Genomic DNA, 12198 nt, shown 5'->3' with positions numbered 1-12198 from the left:
TAATATTTCCTAGTTTTTATTTTCACAATAGTTTTTTATCTTACTTTTTGTAAATGTATTTGGCAAATCATGAACCGCAACGGATCATATGTAATAAATATATTTATTCAAATATGTTTTGAGTATAATATATATTTGTTTCAAAAGCTAAAAAATAGAGCTTCTAGAATCCTTTTACAAATCTGATTATGCTATAATCAGCTTCAAACTTGATCAGTTTTTAAAAATGTTTAAAGATCAGAAAATTAAAAGTTATGTTGATAATTTGATAAAGGGATAATTTTGTTATTTTGTTAATGTAAATTCCTTAGAAAGTGAGGATATAGTTGTAATAAAAAAAAATTCTTATTTTTCCATAGTGATATTCAATAAAAAAAAGAGGTCGACTACTTCAATAAAGAAATTTCTTTGTGTGTCTCTGTCTTGCATTCCTTCAAATTTAATAATGAAATTTAAAAAGATAGAGGTAGACTCATTCAATTTTGTTGCTCAAGTAGTTTTCTGAGACATTATTTTTTTTTTCAACTTGTGCCTTGATAATGTGGGCAATAAATTTTCTGCTACTCTAATTGGCAAATTAGTTTATCATACAGTTGCAGAGTAGAACATTTAATTAAAGGTTGATAATGTAGTCGACGCCCTAGTCAAAGTGTTAAAAAAATATTATTTTAATAAAAACAAATATATCATATATATAAAAATATAATTAAAATACAATCGAATTCATAATTAAATATACCGATTTCAAGATTAAGAGTAAAAAAAACCTTAAATATAATGGGCAAATAAAATTTTATAATAAATTTAGGTCAAACATCGAGGTCTGTAAAACCCATGGTTTCCTTAAAATAAATTTATCTCATTCTTTTGTGTGTTTAAGGATTTAAACGGCTTTTGTTTTCTAGGGCTGCTGGTGGGTGTTATTTTGCATTATTGAATCATGGAAAATTGGTAGCCATTAATGCATGAATCAAATAACTTGAGTAACTAGGAAAGTGTCAATGCCTTTCCATTTCTTATTAATTTTGGCAATAATTTCTTCATAAAAATCCAACTGTGAATACTAAATTTCAGACTTTGACTCCCATCAATCACATTTGTTGATAATAATACTGGTTTCTTTGATCGCCATACTTCATATTCCATATCTAAAGTTATGGTTCAAATTTTTAGATTATAATTAAGGGTGGATGTGACCTGGTCAAACCTAAACACCCCTTAACCCAAGTTTAGTTCAAATAAAAAATAGTTTAATTTGAGTTTATTCTTTATTTTTTTTTAAGATATGGTTCAAATTATTTATTTTTTTAAGTAAAAAAGATCAAAATTTTAGTTAGATTTTGAACAATTAACTTTATTCTTTGCTTTTGAGATTCTTCATATCTCTTCTACTTAAAACACGTTCCATGTTCTTTATTAATTAAATTAAGTAGAAATTGTTCATTCTAGCTCAACAAAATTCATAGAGCCCTAGACCAAAGGAAGAACACCATTGGGCTTCGATGTTTATGGGAATCCAAACGATGAGCTATAATATTATTTGCCGAAACTACTCTTATATATAATTTTGTTTATTTGGGCATGTCTCATGAGAGAACAATTAATTTACTAGTATAAATTTAAAAAAAAAAAAAAGGGCCATATTTTGGTGGGTAGTGTTGTCATTTCAGTTAGGTGTCTTATTTTCATTTTATCCATGTGATTATATACAGATAACGTGGAAAATTTTAAAGGAATGATATAAACAATGAGAACCAATTAAAAGGGTCTTTCATGGGATATATAAAGGTGATTTTGGCTCGGTTGAATCCATCATTCAACTCGAATAATCTAAAATAAAGTTGGAGCATTAGCTCAATAATTCAATTTAAATATTGCTCGTTTGTCTTTTTGACGACATTGTTCATATCACAAGTAATTCTACTTATCTCATCTGTAAGACTGTTTACCTCATTAGCTACCTTCCAACAACATTATCTACCAACACTAAAATTAAGAATAATAGATTTGAGCTGAACTCGAATCAACATTGAGTTCGGCATGAATCCACCCTTACATATTAAATTACATTCACATGATAAAGAACCAAATTACAATTGAAACTCATTGTTTTCTTGCTTCAAGATGGAATAATCTAATATTTTTTGAGTCCTTAACTACTAGATGTTGCTTTTCAGACAAGTAATAATATGGTATCAGAGAAAAAGTTGGATCCTGAAACTCTCCTTTCTATTTGGCAGAATTGGCAAAACATGTAACATAAATCAAACTCAAATCTAAAGAGAACAGATTCCATATCACATGCATATATGAGTACAAATGTTGGTACATTTCTTCAAAGATTTAATACTAATTCAGTCCTCTACTGTTAAATTGAGCTTCTGGGACAGCAACAAATATGCTATTGATACATTGCCTCCTAAATGTTAACGAAGTTTACGACCAAAAGATAGATAAAGAGAAAGTGAGAGACAGTACCTGTAAGGTTCTTTATACTAGACACTGGTATTGATGTTTGAAGAGCCAGACCGTGATGGCGTAGATGCTGAAAGTAGAACATCTGAATTCCCATCTGTAGCAAATTTATACCTCAAATATGATTCATCATCAATTGTGTAGAGGTCCTGGGGTGGTGTTGGATGCTGAGTTTGACTGCGGTTCAGTTCATGGAAGTCTCTTATGGCTTTGAACCTCAAATCTTGACTGTGACTACCTACTTCAGGTGTGAAATCTGGGATCGCTGTTTTCCCTTCCATCATGCTTACAGCTTCGGACATAGCTGGCCTTAATGTTGGTGAAGCATTTGTACACACTAGAGATGTTCTTATCATCCTTTCAGCTTCCTCTTTGTTGTATTCTGATCCCAGCTTTGGATCTACTAGCTCCATTATCTTCTTTTCTTGCTGCAACTTACAAGCCTGCAAAAGACACGCCATTAAGGACTAATATAACATCCATCATCAACACGTAATAGAATGTTAGTTTCTTACCCAATCTAGAAGACAACTGCAATCCTCAGCTGGACCATAACTCTTGTTGTTTCTCCCACTAACAATTTCTAATGCAACAATTCCAAAACTGTAAACATCTGCCTTGTAAGTCAGATAACCCCAAAGTGCATATTCTGGTGCCATGTATCCTCTGCATATATGTTCAAAATATTTAGTGTTTTATACTGAAACAATGACATTATAAACTTTCAGCTTGACAAGAGAGACATGTGATTAGCCTACATTGTTCCAGCAACTCGAGTGCTAATATGGGTTTTCTCCTCCTCATCAAGCTTAGCCAACCCAAAGTCCGATATTTTGGGGTTTAGATCCTTATCTAGCAAAACATTGGTAGTTTTGATGTCTCTGTGAACAATTTTGAACCTTGATTCTTCATGAAGAAAAGCTAAACCTTTAGCTATCCCAATACAGATCTTTTGTCTAGTTGGCCAGTCTAGCTTCAATTGACAATTTTCATGACCTTAAAACAAACAATTAATTTCAAGATATAGATATGACCTTAAAACAAACAAGCGAGAATGAACCTTCACATCAATAAGTAGATGCAGCAGATTCAACTTACCAAACAAAGCACGGGCAAGGCTGTTATTCTCCATGTATTCATAAACTAGCAATAGTTGATCCCCTTCAATACAACATCCATGAAGTTTTACAAGATTCTGGTGGTGCAAACAGGAAATTATGGCTATCTCATTCAAGAATTCTCGGTTTCCTTGCTTTGATTTTGAAGAAAGTTGTTTCACAGCAATTATAGTACCATCAGATAATTGACCCTATACAGGAAAAGAAAGTGTAAATATTTTAAGCAGATCATTGGAGAAAGTTATTAAGAGTAATATAATTGTGGCCCTAAAGATTAAATTGTATACCTTGTAAACAGGTCCAAAACCACCTTCTCCAATCTTGTTCTCAGGATCAAAATTGTTAGTGGCAGCTTTAATTTGTTTCAAGGTAAAAGAAATTGTTTTCAAATCTGATCCTTCTAAAACATCTGCCCAAAGAATGAAAGAGAAATAGCTACATTAAGATAACAAACTCATAGTTGCTAGCCACCATAAGATTTTTGTAGATAAATCATCACCCAAATGACATAGTCTTTCCAAGTTCAAACTTTCGAGAAAAAAAGTTGAACATGGTTGCAATAACTATCCTACAAGATTAAAGAAGACCAAACCATTTCCTTTGCGCCTCCTGATTCTGGAATAGTATCTCCAAGCAAGGATACCCAGTGCCAAGATTATGAGACATGATCCTACAACAACACCTGCTATGATTCCTGCAATCTTCTTCGCAGGTTTGTAGGCTGCCCAAGAAAACCCACCAAGAAATTATTATTACTTATTCTCTTGTGATAAAAATTGGATGAAACAGGGGAAATGTCAACTCTTTGATTCAAGTGCACATGTATTTGAGCAAATTACGACAAAATATATAATTTCAGTAATATATGCTCTAAGTTGCATATTCTCACATTTGTTATATCTAGTTCTGTTATATGATTCTGATATCTGTTGCCTCTACCAGCAAATGGGTATTATATAATTTTCGAGGCATTTCAACAACAGTAGCTTTTACATGACATTGTTTGAACAAGACTGTATTATGTGAAATTAGAAGAGAAGAAATCACTCACTAGGATCCACCACAGAAATTGCTGATACGAGGGGGCCATAGACTCCGCGTACAGGATGAGCATTAGTCCCTTTGCCAGCCCAATAAAAACGGATCTCTAAAACGTTATCCGTGATAGTAGCATTATATTTTCTTGTAACTGGCTTTAGAACCCCTGAAGCTTCAGCTTCTATATTAAAATCCTTCTCGACTTGTTTGTCCTGTAACATGGAAATCCGGTGAAACCTTTTTAGTTTGTCCTTTCCTGTGAGGAACAAACTCTAGCTGAACCTATGACCCAAAACTGTTAGCTTCAAGAACATAGCACCTTGAAACTTGGCCCGTACTTACAATCATGTGTAACAAGATATATCGAAAAAAGATACAATTGACACAGCATTATTGACCCAAAAATGAAAAGGTGTTTCTTGATTGTGATTATTTACCTGAACATAAATATCAAATATGCGCCTTCCAAGGCTTCCATATTTGTTGTCATTTGTGAACTGGATCTCAGCGAAGTCTAGACTGACAACATAATTCCCATTTTTTAAGCAATATCCAAAATAAGTAAGCGAAAGAGGAGCTTTGCGGGCATTAATGAATAATTTTGAAATGTCTGATGAGAGCACATGTTCAACAACATATTTCTTGTTTTGTTCATTATTATCATCACTGAAGTCTCCAGTACTACTAAATCCCCAATGATCATTTGAATAATAAGTTGCAGCACCACCCTCAACTTCTCCATCTCCTTCAAATGTGCTGCCATTTTCTTTTACATTACTTCCACCGCAATCAATGTAGAAAGAGCGCCAATCTACGAAACGAAGAAAATGTGCAAGACCAGCTTAGCAAGAAGCTCTAAGTTGTTTTCGGCTAAGTAGAGACAATTTATGCATAGAAAACAGAGATTTACATGTGATCAATGTGTCAATAAATTTATTTATACATAATGGATTTCTTAGGCATACTTACATCGATGACATTTCTGATTAGTCTTGCACGGAAGAACCCCACTTCTAGTTTAAGTCCAGTAAAAAACAGTTAGCATAATAGAGAAAACACTTAATGTCAAGAATATATTACTCTGTGAGACAACGAAAAATGAAATAAAAAATTATTTGATAATTTTGAAATATGTTTTCAATGGAAAAATGGTTGCTTTCTTGATAGATCAGTTAAAAAGAACAGAAGGGACAATCTAATATAGGGATGGCAATAGGGAGGGGCGGGGAGGGGATTGATATCCCCGTCTCCATTCCTGTCACCGCAGAGGATATCAATTTTGATCCCCTGCTCGTCTCTGTTACGGAGATAAAAATTATTCCTTATTATTTTTCCACGAAAAAAATCCCCTCCCCATCCTTGAGGGAAAAATCCTCTTTCCATATCCACAAAAAAAAAAAATCCCCTCCTCGTACCTTCTAAACACAACATAAATATGTGAAATAAAAAGATTAAGTAAAATTAAAATCAACTTATTATTTCAAAAGTCGCAAATATCATACATTAACCATCTTAATATGTGCAACAAAAATGTAAATAATCTAAAACTATAAAAATATGTTAGTATTTTAAGCAAAGATATTAATACAAAGGGGTGGGGACAAGGGCGGGGCGGAGACACATGTATCACAGTCCTCAATTACGAGAATTTTTTTTATCCTCATCCCCGTCCCCTTCCCTATTTCTATTGGGGAATCCCCTCCTTATCAAGGTCGGGGAGGGTCAAGGCTCTAAATTCGGGCCAAAATTGCCACTATAATCTAGTATAGGCCTCTGCCTCACTTGGCAAACGTGCAAATTGACAGTTTCATGCTCAAGAATCTGGCTCCTCTAAATCTATAAGATCTTAGAAGACAAACAAGTGGAGATGATGATTGGATGATAAAATGAATGATACGAGCGAACTTCTTGATGCATTGGTTGCTAAGGCTCACTTAAGCCAAAAGGCCAAAAGAGGTAACTTACAAATTGTTTGCTGCTGAATAACTTCGAAACAAGTTCAGATTCAATTCCCTAGTAACATAACAAATTATAAAGCGCATATCAGCACTGGGATCCACCATATTTGATTGTGACACAGAGAAGTAAACAGAGTGGATTATCGAATAAAGAAAATATAAAAATATACTGTGACTGCATGCTCTGACAAGCAGGATGCTCAGAGGTTGGCTGATTGAAATTATTGTAGGAAAGATCCCTGCAAGAAAGAAAGAAACGGAAGTGGAAATTCAATTTATAATGATGAAGCAATTGAAAAAATATAGACTACTTCCTTCTATAAATTAAACAAGCCATCCAAGGTTCTAAAACTGATAACAGTATGCAAAAAATTAGTGTATACATTGAGGTGAACAAATATCAGATCCATGTAATAAAGATGCTAAAGAAGAATACAAGAGATATGATACACACACATTGCTTCCTTTCACTAATATTGACTCTGGTATATCTCCTCTGAGAAAGTTGCCGGTTAGGAATCTGATGAAGACCATTAAAGCAGTTAGTATGGTGGAGCTGGACATGGCAAAATAAAACTGAAAATCTAAAAAACTAGCTTTCATTGACTTACATAAATAGCAGATCTTTAGGGATTGGAACATTGGGAAGTTCCCCAGTTAAGTTGTTAAAACTTACGTCCCTATTTAGAAACAAAAGATCTATCATTAAAACATAAGCATATGGAGTTTAACAAAATAATCGTATAAGTGTAGTCGAACTTGTTACATTGTCAGGAAGTTTAGTTTTCAGTTTTCATGCATATAGTCATTGTAAATTGATAGTTCAGTAATGTACTTACAGAACTCTCAGATTATTCATTCCCCAGATGTATTTAGGTATCTCTCCTGAAATATGGCAGTTCCTCAAAGTCCTGGAAATCCAATGTTAAAATGTGATGATTTGGTGAGACAAATTTTATTCCAACATCTGTATGCCAGAAAATATAGGAATAGGCAATGAACTTACAACCGTCTAAGGTGGGCATTCTTACTAAGAACAGGAAAAGCTTGATTTGTTCCATCTATGTCACTAATCTTTCTGTACATAAGAGTGTCAGTAAATTATTGCATTAAATAGTGCATATTCTTGTAGTTGACTAGTTGAGAAATATTGACTCACAATTGTTGTAGATTTTCCAAAAGGGAGATGGATGATGGAATGGGTCCTTTCAGTCCACTACCTAGAATTTCCCTTCATCAACCCAAAAAAAAAAACTGCTCAAGAACTCGATAGTTTGAATGAGTTGCAAAACTTCAGGAAAGTAGATGATTTTACAATCTCTCAAGCTGACTCCAGTTTTGTATAAATTCTGGTATGCTTCCATTGAAATTGTTATCATTGATCCTACTGCATTGTGCAAAAAAATCTCACTAACACTTAAAATTCAGACAAACTCTGCCCACACTCTTACAAAAATATTATGAAAAACTTACAAGTTTGTCATATTTGTGAGCTGAGAAAATTCATTAGGTAAATTTCCAGTCAATCTATTGGAGGAAAGCCTCCTGCAACCAAAATTTAATTGATAACTTCAATAAAAATGCTGATCATGGCTTAAAAAAACAACTGAATATAAGAAACCTACTAAATGCCTTACAAAGTTTCCAGGTTAACTAGCTTCCCAAGCTGAGTGGGTACTGTTCCTGAGAATTGGTTTGCTTCGATGTCCCTGGTAAAATAAAAACAAAAAGATAGACAATAGGACATATTTGCCTATTTCTCAACAGTATGGTTTGGACTATTTAGTGCAGGAGTTTAAACTTAAAGCTTACAAGAAAGTGAGACTGGTGATGTCCCCCAGATGGCTCGGAATATTGCCTGATAATCGGTTCCCAAAGAGAGAGCTGCATTGACAATTGCCAAGAGTTGATAAATTCATCATTTATTACTGTTTGGTTAGACTGATAAGGCAGAAATACATACAGCTCAGGGCTTACATAAAATTTAATTGCATCGAAGCCCATTCGACTGGTATGGAACCATTCAGGTAGTTGTAGGCAAAATCACTGCATACGGACAACAACATAGGCCTAATTCAGAGTTTTTTTTTTTGGTAAGTTAATTCAGAATGTTTCCGCTCTGCAATTAAAGATTTCTATTAAAGACAAAAGAGGGAAAAAGAAGAAAATACTCAGAAAAGCCTAGAAAATGATGCGGATTATTAAGAATACAGATTTTAATCAAAAGTTTTCATACTCCTTCCCACTGTAGAATCCTAAATGTCCATTCCTTCCTAATTACGGTCCATGTGTGGATTTTCTAGTTGTACTGTTGTAGTGAGGAAGCTCTCTCCTACCCAAAAGACAAAGTCAATGGTTAAAGTTATTCACGCCTATATATTCACACTCAATTTCTCAAACAACGTGAGATACTCAACAGTCCTCTCAACTAACAATCTTCCTTTAACCAGGTAAGCCAACCAGGATATAAATTGGCCAAACCTTCCCTTAAAGGCCTTTGGGTTATTAGATTGGAAATAAATCCCCCCTCAACGAGGCATTTGGGCTATAGATTGCAACTTCTAAAGAATCTTTTCCCTACAGGCTAATTTTTAACATTCTTGAACCAGGCCACTGACCTCCTATTAACCTTAACTAGGTCGAACACCACACCACCAACCACGCCACACACACACCCCCCCCCCCCCCCCCCCCCCCCCCTCCTCCTCCTCTCAAGGCCTCTGGGTTATTAGGTTGGAGAACAATCTCCTCTCAAATGGGTCTTTGGGTTATAGGTTGAAACTTCAAAAGAATATTTTTCTATCACACATTGGTCTATCAACAACCTCCCTTCAACCGGACGGCCCAGTTGGGAGCTTTTTCCTATGACACATTGGTCCATTAACAACCTCCCCTCAACCAGACATGACAAATTGAGAGAAAATTTTCTAAACTTGTTAAGATTCTTAAAATAGGTCAATCAACCTCCACTTAACTAGGTCAAACGTCCTTTTCATCTGAGCTTCCAGAACTGGTCAAACAAGGTCAAACAACCCATGAGCATCTAAATCCAACCCGGCAATAAGAGGCAACCTCCCCTTACCAAGTCAGAAAGCAAGGAGTAAAAGGTCCAAACCTCCCAAGACTCCTAAACCAAGCCAACTAACACACACCCCCTAAACCGGGAAGTAAGAAGCAACCTCCCCCACCAAGTTGGAAAGCAAGGAGTAAAATGGCCAAACCTCCCAAGACTCATAACCAGGCCAAACGACCTCCCTTGCCTTTGGTAACAACCTCCTCTCTACCGAAGAGTCAATTTAGGAGCCCAAACCAACCATATCAAGTAGAATGTAAAAAGCAATCTCTCCCTTCATCTAAGCCTCCTGAATCCTACTCCAAAAACTAACTCAAGGGTAAGGTTCTTCCTCATACTTATATACCAACACCCAGTTCGTTTTTCAACCAATATAGGATACTATGTAGCACGGAAACGGAAAAAGAGAAATGTGAAAAAGCGGAAACGGAAATGTGGAAACGCATTTTTTAAAAAATATAGGAAACGGAAATATGAAAAAACTTATAAATATGAAAAATATAAGAGTTTTTTTATAAATACTAAATTTTTTATAATAAAAATACATAAACTTGTATAATATAAAAATAAATAATTAAAAAAAATGAAGAGAAAGAATACTATAAAATATAATCATAGAACCTATTATAAATTGTTCTTAAACAAACGCATGTAGATATTTAAGAAAAAAACAACAATACACACCAATCTATATGATATGTCGAGGAGGAGATGAGTAACACAACAAAAAGTAGAGAGAAGATGAATTCAATATGAGATTTAAAGACATTTTTTGTTTGAAAATATAAAAAATATGTGTTTAATCGATTTCACGATTTTTCTTCTAAAATAAATGTGTTTCAAAATTTTTCAAAAATTTTGAAATGACTCGAAACGTTTCCTACAAGTTTCGGGGAGTTTCGGAAACGGAAACGTTTCTGAAACATGGAAACACATCCTATTGTAAGTTTCCATGCTACTTAGATAGGATACTCTACACTTTTAAAAAATATTCAGATTTGTTTAGCTCACACTTTAGAGATATTGGGAAGTTGGTTTAGTTCAGGCGGAAGAACTCCAGAAAGGTCGTAACGTTTGAATTCTCTGAAATTTGAAACAAAACATATCCAGAATCAGTTAGTCACACCTAAAAAATGTAAAATCAGGAACAAAACCAAACAATTAAAATGATAATTCTGTAATTTAGAAGAAAGGAAATATTCCACTATTAAGTCAAAACAATTAAAATAAATAGTAGAAAATATTAACAAGAGAATTAAATATACATGTTGTAAAACGACGTACCCCTTAAACTCTCTAATTTAATATTCTATTGTGTATTGAAACTTTCCAGAGAGGCATCATAGTACACAAATGGCAGTTCTCACTTTGATGACCACACAAGTTCACCTACTTACTGACGGCTAATTTTTTTCTTATTTCTTACGAGATTATGTGGAGGCTGTAAGGCTTTTTCCTAAGCTCATAATACCACGCTATATTGTCTATCCAAAGAACAAGAAAACCTACATTACTGAAATGCGGTGGGTACTGCCATCGGGACCCAGGATGCAACTGATGTTCTTGGTTACTTCTGTGACAGGCGATTTTTCATGGATTTCACAGGCAGTGTCAGCATCAAAAGTCCAGTTAGTAGCCCCCATTGTTTTCACAATTTGATTCAGAACATCAACTGCAACACATCCACAGACAAACAAAATCACAGAAAAGATCTTCAAATATCTTCTAAGGTCTCTCTTTTCCCCGAAAGATCTTTATGCTTTTTATTGTATGAACAGTCAGTATGATCACTTATACTAGTACTGAAGTGGAAAGTTAACCATGAACAAGGAGAAATTCAGCAGAACAGAAATTTGGGGAAGAAGAATTGGTCTTACCCTCAGATTGAGGCAGCTTAGCATCTACATATAGTTGTTTCACGACAAAACATAACGATAGAATCGATACAACGAGTAAATGCTTGAAGAACATCTTTGAAACTGAAAAGTTAGGAAAGATGCCTTCAACTCTCAAGTTCTTGAAATTCCCCAGATTCCCTGTATCTTCTTAGCTAAAATATGATAACTGTTACATGTTGATCAATCTTTATAATATATGGTAAAAGAGTAAAAATGTTATGAATGAGACAGTTATAAGCAAAAAAGCTAGACAATGAAACTTAAACAACCGTCCGGATGGGATATTTTGTCTATCAGCTAAGATGAATTTGAAGTCATGCTAATTAAGTAATCAATTACTGTTGTCTTGTTTTCTATGTCGTTTTACCATGCATTAAGAAAGCGTTTCGTAAAGTAATAAAAGATTTCGGAAATCTTTCATTAATAATAGTGATTGACAGATAATATAAAAAATAATTTTATTACTACATTCATTTTAGTTATTAAAATATCTCTAAGATAATTTTAGTTTTTGTTACTATTTTATCCTTACTTATTAAATTTTAAAAGCAAAAATGCCCTCAATTTTTAATTAAAATAATACAGAAAATATTTTTATATTTATTAATTTTTCATATAATAAATAAAATAATATATAA

General features: G+C 33.9%; 1 protein-coding gene across 1 annotated transcript; it reads right to left on the bottom strand.

Moving 5' to 3' along the window:
• Positions 1-2277: 2277 nt before the first annotated feature.
• LOC123192977 (probable LRR receptor-like serine/threonine-protein kinase RFK1) lies at positions 2278-11740 on the bottom strand. The gene is made up of 24 exons (XM_044605719.1): positions 11540-11740; positions 11172-11334; positions 10674-10745; positions 8567-8635; positions 8402-8473; positions 8227-8298; positions 8063-8134; positions 7905-7976; positions 7749-7820; positions 7596-7667; positions 7429-7500; positions 7201-7269; positions 7044-7109; positions 6760-6828; positions 6597-6644; positions 5601-5644; positions 5069-5442; positions 4645-4843; positions 4186-4314; positions 3881-4002; positions 3574-3784; positions 3234-3471; positions 2991-3141; positions 2278-2918 (listed from the first exon to the last, which is right to left on the bottom strand). Exons 1-24 carry the CDS (start codon positions 11631-11633, stop codon positions 2496-2498), a joined length of 3045 nt encoding a protein of 1014 aa, XP_044461654.1. The 5' UTR covers positions 11634-11740; the 3' UTR covers positions 2278-2495.
• Between the last annotated feature and the right edge of the window lie 458 nt (positions 11741-12198).

The sequence above is a fragment of the Mangifera indica genome, chromosome 12, assembly GCF_011075055.1.
Source record: "Mangifera indica cultivar Alphonso chromosome 12, CATAS_Mindica_2.1, whole genome shotgun sequence".
NCBI classification, from domain to species: Eukaryota; Viridiplantae; Streptophyta; class Magnoliopsida; order Sapindales; family Anacardiaceae; genus Mangifera; species Mangifera indica.
This window is presented reverse-complemented; position numbering and strand designations above follow the sequence as displayed.

Excerpts from the sequence above, each read along its gene's own strand:
- LOC123192977 (XM_044605719.1), bottom strand. The coding sequence starts at position 11,633 with ATGTTCTTCAAGCATTTACTCGTTGTATCGATTCTATCGTTATGTTTT. Across the intron at positions 7,821-7,904 it reads TGGAGTCAGCTTGAGAGATT|GGAAATTCTAGGTAGTGGAC; the intron begins GTAAAATCATCT and ends GGGTTGATGAAG. Across the intron at positions 7,501-7,595 it reads AATGCCCACCTTAGACGGTT|GACTTTGAGGAACTGCCATA; the intron begins GTAAGTTCATTG and ends TTGGATTTCCAG.